Raw genomic sequence first — 26309 nt, forward strand, 5'->3', positions numbered from 1 at the left:
GAGGAGCAAAGTGGGAGCAAGGGTGCTGAGGCAGAGGAAGACACCCTGGAATTCCTAGATGCATGCAGCCAGGAGCTGTTCTCAAGCTAGGAGGAAGGTAGCCAGTCACGGCAGCTGGTGCTTGGGGAAGGACAAACACCAGAGGAGGTTCCCGGTAAGCCACTTTTATTTTGGGAAGGAAGTTATTCAGTGCGGGCTCTTGGGGCAAGGAGGGTTAGGGCTGCGTGCATGCCTAGATGCGGAATAGGACGTTAATGTGCTCTCTCAGATCGCAGTAATCAGCCTCAGTGATCTCTTCAAAGGTCTCATCCAGAACTTGGGCAATGCGCTTGCGCAGGTTTCTCGGGAGAGCCACTGTGGTCCTTGTCCCAGTAAGGCTAACTTGTTGGTGCCACTGTGCCATGGGGGCGGGGACTATTGCTGCACACAGTGTAGCTGCATATGGGCCAGGGCGGAAGCCGCATTGCAGTAGAAGACCCTCCCTTGCTTCCCAGGTCACCCTCAGCAGTGAGATATCTTCCAGGACCAACTCCTGTGGAAAATGTGGGGACAGTGTTCAGTATAGGGGCCCCCTGCCACTGTTGGCTCTCCCCAAGGCACAGAAACCCAGAAGACAGTACAGCCATGAAACAATCAGTCACGCTTGACCCTGTGCTTACTCACCATTTTGGGGCTCCGGTGGGTTATGTGCGCTCGCTTTGGGACGGGCAAATTATGCTATTGTGTAGACTATGCTTGCCCTTAAGTACTGGGGAATCATTTCTCTGTCTGGTGTGAACAATGCTGCCTCTGTTAAGTGTTGCATTTTGCCTTTACAGATGCAACCTTGAGATCTCAGCTCTCTGTGTTATCACCAGCCGAAAGACTCCAAAGAATCAAAAAGAGGCCACACAGGAGCAAGGAAGACATGTTGCATGAAGTAATGCAGCATTCAAGTACCGAAAATCAAAAAGTGCAGGAGTGGCGGGACAGTGAAAGGAGGATCCGCTTGCAGAATGAGGAGCGCTGGCACAAAAGTGCGATGCTCCGGCAGCAAAGCATGGATCGGCTGATAAGCATAATGGAGAGCCAAGCAGACTCTGTCCAGGCACTCGTAGCCATGCAGGTGGAGCACTACCGTGCCCCCCGACCCCGGCAGCCCTTGTCCCAAAACTCTTTCCCTTGTGCCCCCATGTTATGCTATACAAAGCACACAGGATCTTTTATAAGAGAGAAGGCAAATACGCCATATTTATTGAAAATACAACAGCATACGCTTTTCAGTCACACACGCATATACACATCATGCACACAGTCCTGCCAGTTGATGTTTTTATAGTTACCAGTCTGGAGTGTGGCCAGCCAGATTGGGCGCAGAGGGGAGCCGGGCTTTGTCGGGCGCGATCCGATGCTTTTGGAGTAGTGGCAAGACGAACCCAAAATCCCATGGCAAAGCACCCTGTTCTTATAGTTCTTTTTCTGTGTTGAAGTCTATGGATTTTGCTGTGTCAGTTTGTGACAGGTTACTCCTTAATTAGTGTATTTTTTGATGTAAACATTCCAAAACACCTCCGAGAGGGTTATCCTGTCCTGGTTCCGATTTAATCAATTGTCCTGTCTTTAGGGGTGCCAGCCTTCACTTCAGGGTCGTCAATTTGCCTTTCCTTCATTATGGATGCGCTTTGATGATTTTCTGGTGTCATTAAGTCTCTTTACTCCTTTTTCTTTGACCATCTGGTTATAACAATTGCTTTCACACCTTATCTTTTCCTGATGCATGCATTCCTCATTCACACAATCTTTTTACAGAGACCTTTGAGAATACAAAGAGTGTCCGTTTATTTTGAATCTCCTTAACATAGACACAATACAAGATCCTATCTTTTACTTACTAAACCTTAAAACAAAGAAATGTATATTTAACTAGAGTGCCTAATTTGTAATACATATAGGAAACCATAGTAGACATAGCTTATCCTAAAACAAAAGGGTGACCATAATCAGTCATAAGGATTGTTCTGGTCTGTCCCTGCCTTAACATCAGTAAAGACACTGGCAGTCCGTCAGATGCATTCCTACCAATGTCCCAGAGGGTCATTCCTTTCTGCTATTCAAAAAGGGTGGCTGATAAAATGAAATCAAGACATACATTAGTACCTCTATTCTTATAATACAATTATAAAATCCTGCTCCTACACCCATGTCACCTCCAACCCACTTTTCCCCAACATCCGGGTTCTTATCGCCACCAGCTGCCTCCAACACCTGTAGCTTCACTAACCAGCCCTGAAAACTATGACCCTTACCCACTGCACTCAACCCCCATCACCAAGCAGTATAGCCACCCTGAAGTGCAGCACTCATTGCACAGCACTCCAGACAGGAAGGCTGAGTATGATAACAGGACATACGCAAATCTGTGATTTTACCGTTCCCCACCCCACCTCCTTGCCCTTTCTGTTTCCCAAGCAGTTGTGTTTCTTTTCAATAAATGAATTTTCTTTTCAATAAATGGATTTTTTTGGCTTTGAAAACATTCTTTATTATTGCATAAAGTAAAAGATGCCTTAGCCCAAGAAAGAAACAGGTACTGCCAGTCAGCATAGCAAACACAGATTCCTACTAACATTGGAACCACTGCACTTCACTCCCTTGCAGGGCACCAGACGTTACTGGTGGCTTTCAGCCTCAAATTGCTCCCTCAAGGCATCCCTAATCCTTACAGCCCCACACTGGGCCCCTCTAATAGTCCTGCTCTCTGGATGTTCAAATTCAGCCTCCAGGTGTTGAACCTCCAAGTTCCATGCCTGAGTGAATCGTTCACCCTTCCCTTCACAAATGTTATGGAGGGTACAGCATGCAGATATAACTGGGGGGATGCTGTCATCGGCCAGGTCCAGCTTCCCATACAGAGAGCGCCAGCAGCCCTTTAAATGGCCAAAAGCACACTCCACAGTCATTCTGCACCGGCTCATCATAGAATATCAGGGTTGGAAGGGAGGTCATCTAGTCCAACCCCCTGCTCAAAGCAGGACCCATCCCCAACTAAATCATCCCAGCCAGGGCTTTGTCAAGCCTGACCTTGAAAACCACTAAGGAAGGAGATTCTACCACCTCCCTAAGTAAAAGGACTGCTCCTTGCTGCTGTCAAGGCTCCCTGTATAGGATTTCATGAGCCATGGCATTAAAGGGTAAGCTTGGTCTCCAAGGATCACAATGGGCATTTTGACTTCCCCTATGGTGATCTTCTGGTCTGGGAAAAAAGTCCCAGCTTGCAGCTTCTTGAACAGCCCAGTGTTCCAAAAGATGCCTGTGTCATGCACCTTTCCGGGCCAGCCTGCGTTAATGTCAATGAAACGACCATGGTGATCCACAAGCACCTGGAGAACTAAAGAGAAATGCCCCTTCTGACTAACGTACTCGGAGGCTAGGTGGGCTGGTGCCAGAATTGGAATATGCGTGCCATCTGTCGCCCCTCTGCAGTTAGGGAAACCCATGTGTGCAAAGCCATCCACAATATCATGCACATTACCCAGAGTCACGGTTCTTGTGAGCAGGATGCAATTAATGGCCCTGCAAACTTGCATCAACATGATTCCAATGGTCGACTTTCCCACTCCAAACTGGTTAGTGACCGATCGGTAGCTATCTGGAGTTTCCAGATTGCAATAGCCACCTGCTTCTCTGCCATCAGGGCAGCTGTCAATCTTGTGTCCTTGCACCGCAGGGTGGGGACGAGCTCATCACACAGTCCCATGAAAGTGGCTTTTCTCACCCGAAAGTTCTGCAGCCACTGCTCATTATCCCAGACTTGCATGATGATGTGATCCCACCACTCAGTGCTTGTTTCCCTAGCCTGAAAGCGGCGTTCCGTGGTGGTGAGCATGTCTGTGAATGCCACAAGCAAACTCGTGTCATATGCGTTACTCGAGTCGATATCGTCGGAGCCCGCACTGTCACTTTGGATCATAAGGAATAACTGGACTGCCAAATGTGACATGCTGGCGAGACTCGTCAGCATACTCCTCAGCTGTTCGGGCTCTATTCCCGCAGACCGAAAGGGAAGACAGAGCACGCAGTACAAAAAACGTTGAAAGACGGCGCCAAATGTGGACGGAAACACAGGGATTGTTGGGATGTAAACCGATGCATCACGGGGTGTTGGGACAGGACCCAGAATGCCTGGCACCCCCTACCCTCTTCCCACAAGCCACAGCACCAGAATGGGAAGAGGTGCTCTGTGGGATAGCTGCCCATAATGCACCGCTCCCAATGCCGCTGCAAGTGCCGCAAATGTGGCCACTCCAGTGCGCTTGCAGCTGTCAGTGTGGACAGACTGCAGCGCTTTTCCTATTGCGCTCTCCCAATGCGGGTTTAACTCAAAGCGCTCTACATCTGCAAGTGTAGCCATGCCCTAAGTCAGATAAAGGCCTGTTTAATTGGAGTGTAGATGTTCAGGCTCAGGCTGGAGCCTAAGCTCAGGAACCCTCCCCACTTCTGCGGTCCCAGAGCCTGGGCTCCAGCCCAAACCTGAATGTCTGCACAGCAGTTAAACTGTGCGTTAGCCTGAGCCCCTTGAGCCCAAGTCAGCTGGTATGGGCCAACCCTGGGTGTTTAATTGTAGTGTAGACATATCCAAAAAGAACCAGCCTGCTCTGTGTGACTAAATGAGTCTAGGAAATAGTTCTGTAGCATCCTGGAATCTGATATTAGTTACATACCCCCTCAAGAATTTTTGGAATCAGTACAAATGTGTCTTAATCACATCTGGCTCCAAGTAGATTTGTATTCAACCCAATTGGTTTTGGTTTGCAAAAGTTAGTGTGAATGAGCATCTTTGTGTTCATACATCTAGAGTTTTGTTTGGAGTGTCCGGTTTGTATTGCTCCTAAAACGTGAAGCAAAATTCACTCCTGATTATTGAGTTTTGTCTTGGTTCACATAGAAACCAAATTAATCCAGGAGTTTCAACAGATTTTGGTTTCTGTGTTTCTTAGTAAGGGAACTTTTTGTGCAATCTGCATTATGTTTCAAGCTTGTGACTAACCTGGAAACCAGTCCTGTTTTGGGGAAAGGGGGTGGGGGGTTATCAGGTTTTGTTTTCAAATATTTTTTGAGACCAGAGAGGAGATCCAGTATTATCTTTCAACTAGAAGTCACTCCTTACTCCTCTATCTAACAGATGAAAGGAAAGAAAATGATAAAAAGGTAACAGAATGATATAATAATCAGTTGTGGACTCCACACTTAGTGGCTGACTTATGAATCTTGTATATTCTTAGAAGCTAAAAAAGGGAATCTAAAAACTGTCTCTCATTTATGAGAGGAAAATGGCAGCTCTCCTTGTCAAATAAATGTTGCTAAACTTAAATGGTTGAAAAACTTTAATACAACTACATCAGATACATCTCTAGAACTGTCACTTCAGAACAATCTCCAACTTTGCAGTCCCTTCAGCACACACGTCCACTGGATAGTCTAAATTGATCATCTTGAAAAATATACGGCATAGTTCAAATTGCATATAGAAAGACTATATTAAAAGAATGTTATTAAGGTTGCAAAATCCAGCACTCAAAAGTTAAGAAATTGTAGAATTAAGGTTGCCCATACAATTCTAATTCAGCCCTCATGTGTGCATTCAATATGACAGGCATTGTTCAATAATAAGGATCATGAAAGGCACAAAATTATTAACATCAGTTGGTATAAGACATGACACTTGGATTAATTCTGATTTGCAGCTCAGTGCACCTTTCTCCTAAACCATAAGGTGTTTTAAATAGTAGTAAAAGGATGGGGATTCATTATCTCTGCATCCTGTCCGAAGGTTCAGTTCTGGACCCAGGATCCCGAAGTGGCATGTTGGGAAGCATGCTCAGTGACAATAGAACATTCAGGGATGTTAGAGGTAACCCTTCAGCAGGGTTAACGGAGCAAATACAAACTGAAATGTTTAACAATTATAATTTAGCCAAATCTGAGTGGATTTCTATGGGAACAAGAAAAGGCACCTCCCTGATGATCCCCTGCCAAAGGTATCTGTTAATTACCCATCTAATAGCTTTATACTGTTGCCCATCACTGTAGTATATGAGTGCCTTCCACATAAAATCAATAGCAGTAGTGAAGTGGACTTCCTGGAGTCTTTCTCGCTTCTACCTTTTTGGGTAATAATCTGCTTGGGGTAGGGTTTTTGTTTTGTTTTTGTTTTACATTGCAAGAGGATTGTTGAATAAAACGGGTCTCACTGTTGTGACCTTGGCACTTTATTTATGTGGCTTGTTCTTCTGGAGTGAGTTGAAAATCTAGAGGATTCAGGAATCTTTGGGAGTGGATTAGCATTGGTTATTCGCTACCCTGCTGGGAAAGAGGGAGGACTCTGATCTTCATCTGCACAAGGGAGTGGTCAGATCAAGAGAGTGATGTATTGGTGACATCTCTAGTATCCACTCCTAAGCTGAAGATAGGGTCCAACATATATCCAACTGCATACGTATGTGCACAGATGGCCAGAGAATCCCATGGTTTCTGTGTAGGCCATGAGATCAAGTACCATTGCCTCATTTACATGGTGAATGTGGAGGTTGAAGCCACCCACGACAAGGAATCTGGTCAAATCCAGTACTATGCTGGGCAGTAGCTCTGTCAATTCCTTCCAACAACTTGACAGGGTTTCGACTGGGAGGTCTGTACACCACTAGAAGGCCTATGTTTTTCTTGTCCTTTTCATCATGTATCTTATGGATACTGTGACTCAGGGACCTCCTCTTGCCAACTAGCAGAGGGCACAGAGGGTGCACAGGGTTTTACAGGGATCCCATGGGTCAGATATATGCATAATAATTCACTAAAATATGGTACGTGAAGCCTCTACTGAGAGCCAGTAACCCACTGGTCATCATAATCATTGTGAAATATGTACAGATAATATTTAAGGAGCTGTGTCTATACTAAAAATTATGCTCTTAAGGCAGGTAACCAGGAGATGACATGTCTTGGACAGGTTCCTTTCAGGTAGGGGCTAGCAGACACTTATCTCCATGTGTGGTCATTGTGTATTGTGTGCCTCACAATCTATGCCTGTTCACATACTGAGCCAGCTGCCAATTGCAAAATCTATAAGAAAGGAGTATACAGAAAAAAACAACCAGTATGTGGGGGAGTGCCCTGGTTATGAATGAGCACAATGGAGATGCAAACAGACAACCTGGATCTTTCACCAAGGAGGCAAGCTGAGAGTGTCTCATGAAAAGATCACAGCCAAGTCTGGCTGAAAATGCTGAAAGGACTTTGGGTGAGCATTGCTTTTTAAGATGTGCAAGTGTGTAGTTAAATAAGTCTAGGTTCTAGAATGCATCTTATGGTTTCATTTTATATGTAACCATTTGTTTCCAATACTTTTACTTCCTGTCACTTGAATCTCTGTACTTTAAGAAACTTTTACTTGTTTGTACTGTAAACATAACTAAATCAAGTGTGTCATGGGGAATTGTGAACTGAGGTGAAACTAGTAAGCCAGGGTGTGTGACTTCTTTAAAAGTTCCCCAGGTACGTTCTCGGGGCTGTCTTGGCTTGATATATATATAGAGTATCCTGTGGGGACCGTCTGTACTAGGGTAGGGTTGGAGATTGGCATTAAACTATGTACCAGTGATGCAAGGAAGCGCTGGTGTTTCATCCAAGAGATTATGAATGATGCTGGTTTTGTTGATGGCCAATTGTGCATTCAGCAGCAGTATTTTCAGATTGTTGTTTTTGTTTTCCTCCTCTCTTTAATGATTTTAGTGATTGAACAGTTGGCTTCAGGTGTCCAGCTTTTGGATTTATCCCAGTGTGGTGGTTTGGAGGAAAGTTTCCTTAACCCAGTGTTATTTGGGAGCGTGCAGGATAATTGGGTCCCACATCTTTGAAGATGCCGATATTCCAGTTTTCCAGATTTTTAGGGTCTGACAGTATTGTTCTGTGCTTTGCTGTAGTCCCCGGAAAAATTTGCATGATAGTCCCTAAATAAGTGCAGCTGACATAGGGTGGTGTTGAAGTAATGGATTGTGGTGTAGATGGAAGGGGGCATTTCTTCCTTTCTCCTTCTCCCTCTTTGTTAACAGCACTTCATACTCCTGTGACGTGGTGGGGAGAATATGGAACTGAGTGTTGCACCTCATGGCCCAGTAGATAAGTCAAAGGAGTGGGTAGCACATAGGTGGAACTATCTCTTTAAATCTGTTTGATACCAAGGGGGAGGAGAGCGAGAGGGAGAAAACAAACACTGCACTTACCTGTAAAGTTATGGTGATGACTGTACTTTGAGCTCCTCATCAGCGCGGATGGCTGTGGCAGAGCCCTAGAGATCTCTGTGGCAAACAATGGATATTTTAGAGCTCTTCAAAAACAGATTTCTTTTTCTGCTAGAAGTTGCTAGGCAACCTATATGTTGGAGTTGCGACCATTTCTATGTAGTAGTATTTGTACCACTGTAAACCACTCTCAACACAACCAAAGCACAGATATTGAAATTGATATTGCCTAATTTATCTAGCCCCATAAAGCTAAAGTTACTTTACATTTTAACACTTCGGTTTTGTGTTCTGGAAACTACCTCTTACAGACCAATTTTATAGTCTAAAACTGAAAACAGAAAATATGTTTTGGAAAATAAATAAGAACCACTTAACAGTCTAGCTCGGTTGTTTTTCACAGCTCAGCAGTGTTTTATAACCCAGCTTGAAACATTAATCAGCTTTAATCTTAAAATACTGAAATATATGATATAGTAATGATTTTGTTTATTCGTTGTTTTCAATTTTCACATTTAGAATTTCTTAAATGGATCGTATTTGTATTCTCATTAAAAGTCTTTCACATATTCATGAATTTACAGCTTATTATTGTAAGGGAATCATTTCACTAAGCTCAGAACTGATCTCTGTGTAGCTTGGTTTAGTTTGGGTAAATTTTAGCACAGAACCCACGTTGTCCTTACATGTGTTCAGACGCTGAGATATAGTCTTATGATTGTTTTAAATTTCAAACATATTTTGTATCATGGCTTGGATGACTTATATTTCTCACTGGTTTGATGAAGATGATTGGTATGAAGGACACCAAAGAGTAAGAATTCTTTGTTAAAATTACCATTTTCTATTTTACTGCCTTACATTTTTCTTCATTGCACTGCTGTTTCTCTGTGTTACATGTACCATTAGCATTATTTGTACTGCAGTACTGAGAATGGATCATTAATATTTATTTATATGGTCTTAATCCTGGCATAAGTATATAATGTCATATTTTGAAGATTTCAGTATAATGTAATGTGAATAAAATTTTTCAGTCTTGGAACTTCAGTTGGCAGATAGCTGCATTTTTATTTTTTGGTTGCATACTTTAATATGTAGTAAATGTTGAAAGATTAAATTAAATGTTCCATTTTAGTCTATTAGAAGGAATGAATGTAATACTTAGGGTTCTAATGAACTAACTACAGCAGAGAACAGAAGAGTGGGGGAAAATCTGAATAAGACAATATTTAAGAAATAGAGCATAGAACTTTACCTAGGGTCATCTCCATGTTGTACTCTGGACATTTGTATAGGATTTTATGGAGCGAGTGACATTATTTCAAAATAAGAAGAGTGGTTGCTATGGCAGCCTTTGCAAGATGTCCTGGAAAAAATGTTTAAATGTGTTTTGATAACCATATGCTTCGGGCAAGCTTGATCTATTTCTGTTTTTCATAGGTTTAAGATAGGAAAATAATGAAAGGCACATACCTTTCTGTATGTTATGGCCTCTTTTAATGTAATTACTTGGTGTCTTTTTCATATTCTTCTTTTAATGGTATATTTCTCAGTCATTACATCATGTTGCAGCAGGAGTTGCTGGCTTCTCTGTTTTTCAGTAGATCTTTATTAGTAAACTATATGTGTGATTTGTTAAGTGCGAATTATGTGCTCGCTGCTGCAATATAGAGCTAGAAGATTTTAATGTTTTCTCATTCTCATCTATTGTATCTTTTTCATCACATAGTTGCTTTTGATACAGCCTCATTCTCAAGCAGCCACTCATGAGGTAAGCAGTTGTGAGATTAGTGGTAGCCATATCTCAGACCAGTAATGCTCTAACGGCAAGCAGACAGCAGGAAGGAGGCTATGCTATGGTGTGGCTGGTAACTGTCTCCTGGGAGACGAAAACAGATTCCCTACATCAGGGTTCTCAAATATTTTCATAGTATGGGACACACCTTGATAATCTTGTGGAGTACCTACCTCTCTTTTTTATCATCTACTGTGACTGTGCTGGCTATAGAAATTGTTAGAATGGCAATAGAAAGTATTTAATATATTTAGCTATCTCTTTAATTGCATTTAACATCTGAAAACTATTAATCCTAGTACCATGTGACCAGCCAGCTCTAAAAAGGTGTTAGTTTGAAACCTGTGCTACGTGTTGACTCAAGTTGACATAACTACTTGTATGATCCAACATGTCTGGCTGTGTGCTGTTAGGAATATTAGCGTGTATAATGACCGCTCAGAAGCACTGGTATTAACATTTGGCTTTTCATTTTATTGTAGTTCTAGAAGAAAGAATTTGAAGAAGGAAAAGAATAAAATTTTGTGCTCTAGGGCTGAGAAGATATAATAATTATAGATAGCACTGTTAGAGTTGCCTACAGGGCCGGCCCACAACATTTTGGCACCTGAGGTGGGGAGCTCAAATGATGCTCCTATGCCCCCTCGCTTGGGCCAAAACTTTGAAAGGTCTCAATTCTGCCTTCTTCCTGTTCTACTCCTCTCATGGTACTGCTCTGCTACCTACCCCAATAAAGCAGAACTAACAACTTAAAATGCCTTGTTCAACATTTTTAAGTAACACTTACATTTGCTGTTCAGGAGTTTGAAAGTTAACTTTTCTTGTCTGCATAGTAAACACTGGCATTTTTATCTGTTTGAATAATCAAAGTGGTGCTTTCCATGCCTTCTTGATTGCAAAGATTTGAACTGCTTCCTGAAGGTCCACAGTCTGGGCCAGCTCATGCTCTATTGAGATGGTTGCAAGGCCGACCAGCCTTTCTTGTGTCATTGTGGAGCACAGATTTATTAACTTCAGCTTGGAGAAGCTGCGTTCTCCACTGGCAACTGTTACAGGAAGTGTTAGAAGTATGCGCAAAGCAACAAAAGCATTTGGAAAGAGGGTGGTCATCTTATTTGTGCACATATATTCCAGAACAGTCTTTGGAGTTGATCCTGCTGAAATGTATCTTGAAAGGGCTTTCAGTTCATCACCTAAATCACTCGCATCAATATCGTGCATCTCATCATGTGTCAACACTGTCTCTAGTGCCCTGCGTTGCTGGTGTAGGTCTTCTTCGGGTATAGTGAGGAGTTTTGGAATATCATACAACAACCCAAATACCCTGCTGTGTTCCTTGAGCTGCATGAAACGTTCTTCAACTGACTGTATTGCACAACCTAGCACCTGGTTAAATAATTCAATTTTGAATTGTTGTTTGGCGTCTCTTATGGGATTGTCCCGTGCCTCGTAATCAAAATGTCTCCTTCTTCGGTGACTCTTGTATTCTTGAATGGGTGGGAAAATAGCTTCAGTGTGAAGTTCCTCTGCCAACTTCTGTGCACTCTTCAGAACGTTTTGAACTCCCTCATCTGACCAGTAAGACTGTAGCTATGACTTTGCTTTGTCCAGTTGTTCCATTGCTCCAGATATATCAAGGTCAACACCTTGGAGTCTCTTGTTTACAACATTTATTTCAAACAGTATGTCATGCCACAACACTAAGCCACACAGAAATGTGAAGTTATGTATGTTTCTGGTAATTCCATTTCCCTCTGCCACTGTTCTCCCATGAACAGTTCCTGTCATAGCATTATCCTCCATAATGGCAACTATGGCATCATCTATTTTCCCAATTTGGTGTTTGATAGGCTTTATCGCCTCCACTTGACTTTCCCGTCGTGTGGCACTCAGTGGTTTCAGTGTCCAGAGAGGATGTTCCCAGATGTTGCTTCAAAATTTGCCATCGATGAGTTGATGCAGAGAAAAATACACAGATGCTTTGAATTACATTTTAAAAATACAGCAGCCTCAGTAGAAGCTGATGCTGCATCACTGACTACCAAGTTCAATTAATGAGAACTGCATGGGACAAAAAAAGCTTGAGGGTTTAACTCTCTGATCTGTGTCTGCACTCCTCTGTTCTTTCCTCTCATGTTGGCACCATTATCGTAGCCCTGACCTCTCATGTCCTGACCTTTCGGAATTCCTGTATCTTCCAGCGTTTTAAGAAGCACATTTCTCATACCAGCTCCTGTAGTATCATCAATGTCAATAAATTCTAGAAAGTGCTCTCTGACAGTCACCATTGCAGGGACATTTTCACTATGTTCTGTTGTTGTTTCAAAATGCACCATTAAAGTCATTTGTTCCATATGGCTGATGTCAGGTGTGCAGTCCAGAATAACAGAGTAATATCTTGCTGACTTCAGATCTGCCACAATCTTGTGTTTGACTTTTGTTGCCAGTAACTATATGATCTCATTTTGAATTGTTTTTCCAAGGTAGTGGTGTTTGTACATTTCTTGGGTGGTGACTCTTCTTAGATGCTCCTGGAGTACATCATCAAACTCAGGCATCAGCTCCACAATTTCAAGGAAGCTTCCATTGTTTGGCACATACAGCTGATCTGAAGTGCCACGCAGTGCTAGGTTTTGGGTAGCAAGCATTCTCACAATGGCAATGAGCCTTTTCCGAACATTTTGCCAGTAAAGAGACTCTGATGCAATCTTCTCTTGATGCTGATCATCTATGGTGGCCTTTAACCTTAGTCTCATCTCAAGCTCTTTCCACCTATGGAATGCTCTCTGGTGATTTGCTGCCTTCTCACGGCATGCCAGATTTCTAGCCAGATTTTTCCAGTCCTTTGTTCCTGTAGAACCCAATGTGGCTGGAATATTAGACTGGAAGAATTTGCAACAAAAACAGTATGCAGCATTCTGGGTTTTTGAGTACGTAAGTCATGGCCTCTCCACTTTGTCACCCTTGGGGATTTCACGCCAGTAATGTGTTGGATGGAAACTTCTATTTGCATTGTCTTTGGGGAACATGAAGTTTTTCACTTGGTGTGGCCCATGCATTACAAGGAAGTCCCTCAGGCTACTGCTCAAGTGGGTCCACAGTCCTGGATCATCTAGACTTAAGGAAGTAAACTCAGCAGCTGCTGTTTTTTGCGCCTCCACCACACTCTTCTCTGATCTACACTTTTCTTCAGGAATGTGTATGGTTACATCCATTTGAGATGGAGATATGGATGCTGCAGTAGCTGCCAGGTCACCTGCACTCTGACTAACTGGAAGATCAGGCATCTCCTCAACACTCACATCTTCACTGGAGCCGGAAGGCTCACCGTGAACATTTGTGTCTGTGTATCTCAGGAGAGCTCCTTCCTGCTTAGATAGAAAAGCTTCCTTTGCATTTTCTTCTTTCACTCATGACTGCTGTTCTGTGCCAGCTATAGTGGCTCTCAACACTCAGTTGAAGGGGACAAATAAGCAGGCTGGTAGCAGGGCCTGAGTGTGGGAAGATATCAGCATCTTAAGGGCCTAAGTGGCTCCTACTGCTTCAGTTGACTGCCTGTTCTCCTCAAGTGGGTTCAGGGAAGCAGCAGGAAACAAGAAGCTCCCTGAGAAGCTGGTGTAAATCAATCCAGGCTCCTGGGGGTGCTAGAGAGGTACATAAGAGGCTCCTCCTCCTCTCTCTCCCTGCAGCTCCTGCTGCTTTCTGTTATTCCCTCTCACTTTTTCTCCTGCCTGCCTATTATGTCTCTTGTGCCCTCCTTCCTCCAGCACAGCACTTCACCATCTCTGTGCATCCAGAGCAGAGAGAATACATATGCACCAGCAGCAGACACAATTTTTTACACTCTGGGTGCTAGTGGTGTGCCCCCCACCCCCAGTCTGGCACCTGAGGCGACTGCCTCAGTTCACCTCATGGTAAGGCCAGCCCTGTTTGCCTATAGTTAAGGTCATTCAATACTTTTGTTGTAAGACCCTTTTTTCAGTAGCTCATAACTTTGCCAAACTTTAACTGTTTGGGCTGAAATTTTCCATGCAGGTATCTTTTTTTTTAATGTTTCAGACATTTCTGAGGAGGATAGGAAAAAAATACATGGTCTGCCCATGTTATAAAATTCTTATAACCATTTCATTGAGACGCTCTAACTCTTCTCTGCTTCACAGCGGGGACTCAAAATTTTGGCAGGTAAGTCTGGTGGAAAAAATAGTAAGTGATCATCTACTCAAAGACCATACTGTAAACATATGTGCTAAGATGCCAAATTAAAGTTGCATGGGCAACCATCTGGCATTCCTATCTCTTGAGGAGGTAATTTTGACTAACATTAAAAATATCTAAGTGATTTTGTAAAAGAGTTCATGTTAGGGACAGGGGAGTGGAAGAAGTTCGAAGCTGGAGTATCTGATTTATAAGGTGGCATAGTGTTCTTGTGGTTTATTTTTACCTCTCTCTTTCATTTGTCCTGTGTTGATGATTCCCAGGAAGTCACAAGGGGGTTTGCACTTTTTTCCAAAGTGGAACTTCTGCGCTACGTGGCTCTCCTTCTGAAATCGATAGTATCACAGAAGCCAGTGTTATTGGACAGGAAATACAATCAGGCTCTCATCCCCACTGGTGAAGTACTGCCAAATCAAGTGTAGCTAGAGGTGCACAACCTTTCCAATAATGCAGTATCAGCTTGCCAGGAGCTTGAGGATCAGACATAGGTTTTCATATTTTAATCTGTTGTAAATGCACACAATTTCATATTTATGTCTAGCATGCTATAATTGTATGCAGCAGTTGACAAATATATGTAGAAGTCTGCAAAATATCAGTGGGAAAATGATACTGGCACACCTATCTCTTCAAGTCTGTTTTTATCTTTGAGGCAGTCACATGCATTCTGAAAGGCAAGTCTTATTCTGCAGGGTAAATGTGATACTTTTATTGTTCAGTTTCTTAAGAAAAATGCTTTCAACAAATATTATACAAATATTATCCATCCCTTTTACTTAGATGGTTACTTAGCATCCAATAGACATTTATAGAAATTTAGTAAATTCCCATTATTAAAGTTGCATTGAAACACCGTAACTCAATAAATTCTAGCTGAATTTAGCCTGTGTGTGTGTGTGTGTGTGTGTGTGTGTATTATTTTATTATTTGGTTCTGCTTAAAATGGGTCTGCAAACATATTTGAACACCTTTTGTTCCTTTGAAAAAGCTTTGAATTTTGAAGCTTCTTGCTCCAATTGGCATAGGGATGGCAAACACTCACACTTTGATTTTTGAGCTTTTGTTGGCAAGTTGGAAATTAGGAAATGTCATTCCACTGAAGCTGTCTGTATAAAAGCTTGTAGTTGCAAGCAAAGGCTTCTGATCCTTCAGAAGACTGTTGATTAGCAGAATTAAGCTAAAATTCCTATCTAACACAAGCAAGAACTCTCTACTCTTTCCTTTGCACATTCTCAATGGTTCCCTGCTTCTTCAAGGTATGAGAAAGTTATGGGCAGTTTGGGGACCATGGATTGTACACAGCAGACCTAAGAAGTTTTTCCTATCTGTGTTCAGTGATACTGATCCACACTGGATAAGTACATTAGCTGGCTAGTTCTACTAAAATGGTCAGCAATAAAGTAGTTTAACTATATTTAACATTTTAACTGTCATCATTAGGTTACAGAACTGAAATCCTATTGAGAATTATGGGTCATTTAACACTTATTTTAGAGCAGCACGAGTACCAAGTGTATGTAATTTCCCTTTATTGTGACTGTCATAATAAATGAAAAGCATATTAGTGGTCCAGAAAAGCTTTGCAAGGCTTTGAGTGTTGTTCAAGGCAGTGGGTTTTCAGTTTCAGTCAGACTGCATTGGATCAATTCATATTCAGAAGGTCATTTTCACTACCACAAGGGCTAGAAATTTGATGGTCCATATCCAGAACTGGAAATTCATGAGATTTGTTTTCCGCCATATGCAAAGCAGAACTTTTGCCCCTTTTGATTGGTGTGTGCCTAATGCGATAGTTATCATTAATGTCTACTTTAAAGGGGGAGCCTACCACCTACTCGGGAACACAAAATAATCTTAAGAAGCCATCATTTGCTGTAGCTGATTTTTGCCATCTATTGCTATGTTTCTAACCTTCCCTTCTGAGCTGAGGTTACCAAAGAGTTGTTAACTAATAAGCATCAGATAACTGTTCTCTGCCAATATTCTGACCTTTCATGGTTGGCTTCCACAACAATTTATGATATAGAGAGGATTAAAGTAAGGTAGAGCAGCTGGGGAGCTCGTTCTACTTTGCTAAAAACACCACCCTTCTCTTCTGTCTGATTCTTTTTAAGTAGGCTTCCCCACAACTCCCCATTCTCCTTGGTTGGTTAAGTGAGAACTCCTCCTGTTTCCAGTTCCTTTAACAGCTGGCAGAGATGGTGGTGGGCAAAGGACATTGATTCATATTAATGTTAGATCTATGAGCAGTCTCAGAACCCCATCTAATATAGGTTCTGTCAATTTGCGTACAGGATTTGGTGGGAATGCTGGTGAAGTCACATTAAGTTGCCTTCCTTTGATCCTATTGGCCAGATCCCAGAGGGATCAGCTAGAGAATACATCCAGAGGCATGCATGCTGGAGCAACATCTCTTTCACCCTGTGATAATGTTCATTGTGTACTCCCTCTCTCATCAGTTCATTTCAGTTTGTGGTGTGCTGTACCCAATACTGTGGGGTTGGCGAGTGTGGAGTGGTACTTATACACAGAGCACAAGGACTGCATATGTACTTAACCCCTGCATGTGTGAACAAGAGGAAAGTGTGTGTGTGTGAGAGAGAGAGAGTGAGAGAGCTCCTTGTGCTGTCTTCCTCCTTCTCAGTAGAGCCAGGCATAATCACTTGAAAGTGAGTGCTATGTAAGTTTTGTGTTTTATTTTCTGTGAGGTTTACATTATGAAGCAACTGTTTTATTTTCTGTTGAGCACACTAGATAGATAGGTCCTCTTATCTGACTTATTTTCGTCCTTTACCCTACTTTAAAAAATGGTTCCTTAATGCTTTGCCTCTATTTCAAACTGAACTTTATGGAAATTTTTGAAACACCATAGCTTCAAAACTCTCTTTTCAGGGAAGTTTGGGGTCAAAAATTAAAACAAACTCTAATATGATATGAAATGTTAAATGTCAGGAGGAAGTATTTACAATCAGTCTTATAACTAAAAGCTTGACTCAACTGCATCTCCGTAAGTATTTTAAATAATCTCCATGCTTTGCAATTACATTTAGAATCTCACAAGTTCCCTTTAGTATTCAGAAGCCCATAGCAAATTAATGAATTTTGTGACTGTAGTGAGTGAACAAGTACAGTTGGTGGGGGATGAAGGCAAAGACAACATAATAAGGTGTACATTGTTCATTTTTCCGACAAATGTATTTTAGTTTTAATTTATAATACTTCATAGGATACATTATTTTACAAAATGTACTACTGTAAATGTAAAGACTTAATGAGATCTCACTACAGCACTTTACTCTTAAGCTCTGTGCTGAGAATTTAGTAGACTGGATATATTTTAATATGAAAAAAAAAAAGCGAGGAGTCCTTGTGGCACCTTAGAGACTAACAAATTAATTTGGGCATAAGCTTTTGTGGGCTAGAACCCACTTCATCAGATGTATGAAATAAAAGATACAGGAGCAGGTATAAATACATGAAAGGATGTGGGTTGCTTTACCAAGTGTTAGGTCAGTCTAACGAGATAAATCAATTAACAGCAGGATACCAAGGGAGGAGAAATAACTTTTGAAGTGGTACGAGAGTGGCCCATTACAGACAGTTGACAAGAAGGTGTGAGTAACAGTAGGGAGAAATTAGTATTGGGGAAATTAAGTTTAGGTTTTGTAATGACCCAACCACTCCCAGTCTTTATTCAGGCCTAATCTGATGGTATCTAGTTTGCAAATTAATTCCAGTTCTGCAGCTTCACGTTGGAGTCTGGTTTTGAATTTTGTTGTTGAGGAATTGCCACTTTGAGGTCTGTTATTGAGTGACCAGAGAAATTGAAGTGTTCTCCTACTGGTTTTTGAATGTTATGATTCCTGATGTCAGATTTGTGTCCGTTTATTCTTTTGCTTAGAGACTGTCTGGTTTGGCCAATGTACATGGCAGGGGGGCATTGCTGGCACATGATGGCATATATCACATTGGTAGATGTGCAGTTGAATGAGCCCTGAATGGTGTGACTGATGTGGTTAGGTCCTGTGATGGTGTCCCTTGAATAGATGTGTCGACAGTGTTGGCACCAGGGTTTGTAGCAGGGTTTGGTCCCTGGGTTGGTGTTTTTGTTGTGTGGTATGTAGTTGCTGGTGAGTATTTGCTTCAAGTTGGGGGGCTGTCTGTAAGCGAGGACTGGCCTGTCTCCCAAGGTCTGTGAGAATTATGAAGTATATGGAATAGTGAAATGCAGCTCACAAAGATTCTGCTGTATCAGTCAATATTTTACATGTGCAGTTTTTAGTTTGCCAATGCAAACTTTAGTATAGAATTTAGAAAAGTATGCAAACTTCAACCTAAATGGACCATTCCTTTAGAATTAAAAATATTGACTTCCTTAGACAATTAATTGTTCTGTTCAACTCTAGAAGAAATTCAGAATGATCTGGACAAATAGGAGAAATGGTCTGAAGTAAATAGGATGAAATTCAATGAGGACAAATGCAAAGTACTCCACTTAGGAAGGAACAATCAGTTGCACACATACAAAATGGGAAATGACTGCTTAGGAAGGAGTACTGTGGAAAGGGATCTGGGGGTCATAGTGGATCACAAGCTAAATATGAGTGAACAGTGTAACACTGGTGCAAAAAAAGCAAACATCATTCTGGGATGTATTAGAAGGAGTGTTGTAAGCAAGACACGAGAAGTAATTCTTCCGCTCTGCTCCGTGCTGATTAGTCCTCAACTGGTGTATTGTGTCCAGTTCTGGGCACCACATTTCAGGAAGAATGTGGACAAATTGGAGCAAGCCCAGAGAAGAGCAACAAAAATGATTAAAGGTCTAGAAAACAGGACCCAAGAGGGAAGATGAAAAACTGGGTTTTGTTTAGTCTGGAGAAGAGAAAACTGAGGGGTGACATAACAGTTGTCAGGTACATACAAGGTTGTTACAAGGAGGAGGGAGATATGTTGTTCTCCTTAACCTCTGAGGACAAGAAGCAATGAGCTTAAATTGCAGCAAGGGCGGTTTAGGTTGGACATTAGGAAAAATGTCCTAGCTGTCAGGGTGGTTAAACACTGGAATAAATTGTGTAAGAAGGTTATGGAATCTCCATCACTGGAGGTTTTTAACTGCAGTTTAGACAAACACCTGTCAGGAATGGTCTAGGTAATACTTAGTCCTGCCTTGAGTGCAGGGGTCTAGACTAGATGACACCTTGAGGTCACTTCCAGTCCTATGATGCTATGATTTAAGACAGTGTTTCCCAAACTTGGGACGCTGCTTGTTCAGGGAAAGCCCCTGGCGGGTCGGGCTGATTTATTTACCTGCCACGTCCGCAGTATATCCCTCAGCCCGCGCCGCTTCCCGCAGCCCCCATTGGCCGGGCAGAGCGAACCGCGGCCACTGGGAGCCACGATCAGCCGAACCTGCTGATGTGGCAGGTAAACAAACGTTTCCCTGAACAAATGGCATCCCAAGTTTGGGAAACACTGATTTAAGAGATTAAATTCATTTATTGGCTTTCAGATTATACGTGTCCTGAATATTTCAGTGTTGAGCCCTGGTACCCTGCATTATCCCTTCTAGAACCAGTACATTTAACATCTGAAGATCAGTTGGGTCTTAATTTTTCTTTGCATCCTCCAGTTCCTTTGGAAGAGGGGTAGTGTACCAATTGCACCGTTATTCCTATGTGAGGCTTACTCCCACTGAGGATGGGGGAGAGTGGAAGTGTGTGGAAAGGCTGCCTGGATGGTTACCCAGACACCAGGATGGATAAAACCTTTTGTTTGGTGTTTGTACCGATGTACTAGCACAGTGGGGCTCCTAGGCACTGTGCTAATACAAATAATAATAAAATGATTTTTAAAAAATCACTTATTAAATTTAGATTCAGTTTAATAATAAACCTATTTTAAAATTTAATTTGAAATTATGACAACTTACGTTAAGGCTTAAACTAACTATAATCTATTAAAATAATTTAAATTAGATAAAAATAATATTAAGCAATACATGTTTGCTGCCAAGTTTCATTGTAAGTCAAACCACTGAAGTGGTGGAGGTCACAAGCTAAGCATCTGGAACTGGAGTTGAAGTGCTCAACCAGCTTTTGATGTCAGCAGTCCCTTCTGCAGGTGAAGAAAGAATATTTTCTTCATTTCAGTTTATTCAGCTAGTTCAGTGACTAGTTCATTCAAAGTTAAGAAACTGATTAGGAATTGAAAATGCAGGAAACATTGTTTTCCTCTCCCAATCTGTGTGAGGGTGTGTGAGGATGACATCTACTGGTTTTAAAATCCTGAAGGATATTGTGACCATAGAATCATAGAATATCAGGGTTGGAAGGGACCTCAGGAGGTCATCTAGTCCTAGTCCGACCCCCCAAGCGGGGCCAATCCCCAATTTTTGCCCCAGATCCCTAAATGGCCCCCTCAAGGATTGAACTTGCAACCCTGGGTTTAGTAGGCCAATGCTCAAACCACTGAGCTATCCCTCCCCCGTAAACAATCAGTTCAATTTTCTAACAACAGACAATACTTCCTTCGTAGAGGTGGGTGAATTTTTTTAGCAAATAGTAAATTTGCTAGAAAATGCATTTTTCAGGGCACCAAATTTCACAAATTTTGGTCAAATTCCACTCAGTTTCAGCTAAGGGGGGAAAAAGTCTTTTTTTCCGGGGGGGGGCAGAACAGTTACTCTCAGCCATTTTGAAACAAATTATTTTGAGTTCTTTTGTTTTGAATGTTTTGATTCAGCCCATTAACCCAAAAGTCACTTATTGACTTAGCTCTATTTCTTTGTTTAATAAATCAGTTAGGTTTAAATGCAAATCATGTTTTGAATAAACTTTTTGATAATCATTTTTCCTGCGTATCCAGCATGTTTAATGTAGTTTTATTTAACTAATAAAAAAAACTTTAAATTGTGTTTTTGAGCATTTTTAACTGAACACAAACTTCCATCAGAAAAGAGATTGACAGAATCAAAAATAACAAATTATCATCTGGTAAATAAGAAATGCATGAGTCATCATTTTCTAACATAAGAAAAGTGTAAAATTTCAGAATCTGAATAAATGTAAGTTAATCTATAGCGTTGCTTAAATAAACTTGTATAGTTATAAAGTATCCCCCTGATTAGACAAAAAGAAAAAGAAAGGCATAAAATTTAATGTAAAGTTTATATGGTAGTTACAAATCAACATGTTTTAATGGTTACCAACCAATCAGAATCAACCTTTATTTAAGAAAATAACTGAAAAAATGCAAAACAAGATTAAAATTGATTATTTTAATTAACATTTCCTGCTTGTTGATTTTAATTATGATTTAAATCAGTCATCCTGTCAGAGACCCCTGGATTTCCCAGTAATTTTAGGACATCCATGTTGCTAAAGAGACAGACCCCTGTACCTCTTCTATGTGTCAACAGACTCCTCCCTTGCAAGAGATGATGCACCTGAAACTGCGTGGTTCACAATGCATGTTTTACTCTCCCATTACTTTTTTCACAGAGGTGGGTATCAAGGCCCCCTGTCTTTAAGCAGATATCATCCTATATCTCTATCAGAAGTATGAACTAGATTTTTTAACTGTTATGTTGTCATTGACATGCTGCCAAAAATTAATATTTGTAGCACCAAGAGCCAATTGTTTGGATTCAGAAGTTTATTTTTGAGTATCTATATGTATGCCAAATGTAAATTATTAAAAGCAAACATTTCCTATATGGTCAACACAATAATTCTCGTTTAGTATTTTTAAGTTTCCCAACAGCTGGGAATAATTTGTTTGTGTAATTGGGAGTCAGTGACAAGGGAGTCAATAGAAGGGGAGATGCATTCTATAAGGAGATTCAGAAAATGGGGCTTTGGATAATCAGTATCCCTTTGTATAAGTGTATCATAAAGATATAGTATATTCACATTCATGCACTTACACAATAATGTATATATCAGTATGAACAAGATATAGATTCCTCATGGGTCAAAATCACTGGCAGATTGAGGATGTGCAACTGTATTAATTGTGCACTCTCTCGCTCTCTCTCTCTCTCATGATATCTATCTATCTATCTTTGCAAAACAGTAGCCTTTTCAAGTCCAGTAAAGAGGCATGACTGGCACAGTACAGCATGCTTTATGTATTTGTGTGTGTGTGTGTGTGTGTCTGTCTGTCTCTCTCTCTCTAGATAGACACATACACACATGCACACACATATACACCCTGATAAATAAAGGATGCTGTACTGTGCCATTCATGCCTCTTCACTGGACTTAAAAGGCTACTGTTTTGCTAATAACGGTGTAGTACAATCTTGAAATACAGCAAATAAATGAAATACACAGAGTACATGAAATAGAGCAAAAAGAGTTAGATTAAAATTAAAATGGTACCTCTTAAAGAGCTGCAGTTGCCAGGCTACTGACACTGCCGTTTTGTGTGTGTGGTGCGACACAATGCTCAGGCTTTTCTTCTGCATCCTTTAGTAAGTCTGCATGATTCTTTGAACATCAGGGTTTAGTTCCTTTATCTGTTGAGTAAAGTGATTTCTTTCTACATTCAGATCAAGAGATGGTATATTTCGAGAGCCACAAGGTTTTGGAATGGACATGGAAATTCTTAAGTGGTTCACAAAAAATTATACCTATTCTAAGGTACGGATAACATAGGCATGTATCTATAAATAATTATATAGCTGTAGCCATTCATCCAATCCATTTTGTCATATGGGTTTATGTTATTTAATAATAGTATCTCTAAGTAAACAGACTTTCAGTTTAATGCTAGTTTCTATCTTTAGTAACTAGGAAGGACTTATTATGTTTCCGCTCATGTCAATTGAAAAGAGAAAAGGCTTGGGCTTTTCTCTATCTCCTAGGAAACTGTAGACATTCTTTAATAATAGCTTCCTTAGTGCTGTATACATTTTACAGAATTTTTGAGAAAGCAAATTTTTTCTGCATAATTTATATGCTATATATAAATATAAAATAATCATTTATATTTTGAATAGAAATGATGAGTTTAACAGAGGATGACTGAAAAATCAACATTGCTAAAGATGTAACATAACAGTTTGGATATATATTTATATTTTTCTAATTTGCTGCCATTTTGTTCACACTGATGTTCTGATGAATGCTGCTTTCTGTCTCATTCTATGAGCATGTTTGACTGAAACCTGCAGTGTCTGAGGAAATCTGCAGGATACTGGCCTGATGTGTGGTGTTGATAAGAGACATAACAATCCTTGTGAAATATGATTTAATTTCTTATTAGCTGTAATGGATTTCAGACCAAATACTTCCTTTATAATGAAATAAAACTGAAGTATTTTGCAAACAGACAGTGTCATCGAAACTCTTTTATAAATAACAAAAAACAACCAAAAAAAAATCAGCAAGTTTACAAGAGATACTAGAGAGTAAAGTTTGGAAGTACTTTATACATTATAGCTCAGAGTAAATACTAAAATATTCTGAAAACATAGATTTAAATGTAAATGCAAAACAAAAATAGTAAAAACAACTGTGTAATGATTTAATACAGGAATGATGCTGTTTAAGCATGTGCGATTGTCTCAACAAAATTGTAATAAATCTTAAAATCAAATCTTTTCCTTTTAAATATGCTGTTAAGAGCATAATTTCATTTTGAGAACATATTTTAAGAAAACCACTGACTTAGCAAAGTCAAAAAATATAATATTTTCAGATGACCTGGCTCATCTTGTTGCTGAGTCACCTGTTGCTAAGTCTCTCTAAAATGTATATTTTTATCTTTTCGTAAAGTTACTGTTTGCCTTTTTATAAACGTATTCAGAAAGAAGGAGAAAGTACAGCCAGATTCATGTTGCAGATAGAAGCACAGTAGTTAATGTGATATATATTTTGTGATTATGGACACACATAAATTGTGAACTAGACTGAAAATACAAACTCATTTCACAGCCATCAGATGGCAATGACTCTTGGTCACCATTAATCTGGCCTTCATGCACGCCAGCAACCTAAAGGCTTTGCATCTGTTAATGATACATTCAGCTACCCAGACTTCTTCTTTGTATCATTTGAAAATACAAAGTACTATGTACAATACACCATGCAAGCACATTGAAGGAAAGAGTGGGGCTGTCTCTAATGCATAATTGCTTTTTCTTGTGGTTGATGAGGGTAATCTTCAGCCCAGGGTGAGAACCCCTTCCTTTCCCTGCATGAACTCTGGAATGGAGCTTTAAGCCTTGGAAGTCTCCCTGTCTTTAGGCCTGTAAATTTATATTTTCCTGCTGACTGAATTTCAGTGAGCCAGGGTATAATCCAGTTAAAGGGAAAGGGAACAAGAAATGTTGTTAAAATGAAACCTTTACTTAATACTTTACATTTCAAATGCTTTAACTGTTTTTCCATCTTTTCTGGATCTTAAATAAAAGGTTACAAGGATTTTTAATGGTGTGTTTGCCATGGTACTAAGCAGGCTGAGATCTCTTTATATCAAACCCTGGACCTTGTTTAACACTGTTTAATGTTCGACAGTGACTAGATTATTTAACTCCTTTGGCTCATTTATTCCATCCAACTTAATCTAACAGGCCCCTAGCCCAAAGGGTTGCACCACCCCAGGGCACTCTACTCCTAGCAGCGGCAGCCAGTCCTCTTTGCTCCCAACCCCATGCAGCTGTAGCTACCAGACCTCCCCTTCCCATAATAATGATGTTGGCTCTGGCACTTTCTGCAGACTTAAGCAGTTGACGTTGCCTCAGCTGACACTTAGTTTGTATTTGAGAGGTTATCTTTGTGTAAGAGCTAGAGACTTTAACTTGTTTTTTTTTTAATGAAAGCTTATGTACTGCAGAAGCTGATGGCCCACACTTGAGGAAAGAGTCCTCCTTGCCCTACATGAGTGGATTTTGCAAGCCACAGGGTGAACCACTTCTTTAGGAATCTTTTCTCCGAGCTTTCCAGTCTGATTTCACACTTTCCCTATTGTACTTGGTTGCATGTTAAAGTAATATTAGGACAGTCTTAATGTGGAAAATAAACAATAAACTCACTGTAATGTGTTACACCCTTATTTTGTATCAGTGCTATTTATTTCCTTTGCTTTGACTTTACCCTGTCAATGCTTAACTAATAGTAATTAGTACTCAATCTCCCCTTAAATACCTGAAGCCCCCACTACTGTAATCTCTCTAAGGGCTTGTCTACACTTGCAAGTTTTGTTGCCAAAAACTGGCTTTTGGCGACAAAACAGCAATAGCGTACATAGTACAAGGTCACTTTTTTTTGAAAAAAAACCCCCCTAGTTTTGGTGACAAAAAACTTCCACCTCTGCGAGAGCCTTTTTGTCTTTTCCCCTCCCTTTATTGTCAACAAACAGCCAGTGTAGACACCGCAGGGTTTTTTTTTCAATTTTATTGGCCTCCAGAAAGTATCCCATAATTCCCATGCTGTCACTCTGGTCAGTGGTTTGAACTCCACTGCCCTGCAGCCAACCCACCCTTCCCCCTTGCAAGCCCCGGGACTTTTAAATCTCATTTCCTGTTTGCTGGCTTCCCAGAGGAGCTTCCCAGGTGTCTTCCCAGGTCAGCATGGCTGACTATCGCACCAAATGCACTCCTGCTTGGACCACCGCTGAGTTGGATCTGATCAGTGTATGGGGAGAGGAGTCTGTTCAGTCGCAGCTGCGAGTGACCCATAGGAATCAGGACACATATGGGCAAATTTCTCAAGGCTTATGCTAAAAGGGCTATGATTGGGACACGCAGCAGTGCAGAGTGAAGATAAAGGAACTGAGGCAGGCGTACCATAAGGCACGGGAGGCAAACCATCGCTCCAGTGGTGCATCTAAGACCTGCCGCTTCTATAAGGAGCTGAATGCCATCCTCAGTGGTGACCCCATTGCTGATTGCTGTGTGGATACTTCGCATGCAGCTGAAAGAGGGGGTAACCTGGAGGCTGAAATCGTGGATGAAGAAGTCAAGCTAGAAGAGGATGCGGTGCTCCCAGCGGGGTCGCCCAGTGGGGCAGGCAGTT

General features: G+C 41.0%; 1 protein-coding gene across 4 annotated transcripts in view; it reads left to right on the forward strand.

Moving 5' to 3' along the window:
* WDR17 (WD repeat domain 17) overlaps window positions 1–26309 on the forward strand; it is a 124370-nt gene that overhangs the window by 24995 nt on the left and 73066 nt on the right. For 2 of the 4 annotated variants that reach the window (XM_074951185.1, XM_074951184.1), the window contains exon 1: window positions 8904–9090. The exons of the other annotated variants lie outside the window; for them this stretch is intronic. In XM_074951185.1, the coding sequence (XP_074807286.1) occupies window positions 9025–9090 (66 nt within the window). In that variant the 5' untranslated portion in view covers window positions 8904–9024. Of the gene's footprint in view, window positions 1–8903; window positions 9091–26309 lie in introns of those variants that run through there. 4 annotated transcript variants of the gene reach the window in all.

The sequence above is a fragment of the Natator depressus genome, chromosome 4 (genome assembly GCF_965152275.1).
Source record: "Natator depressus isolate rNatDep1 chromosome 4, rNatDep2.hap1, whole genome shotgun sequence".
NCBI classification, from domain to species: Eukaryota; Metazoa; Chordata; order Testudines; family Cheloniidae; genus Natator; species Natator depressus.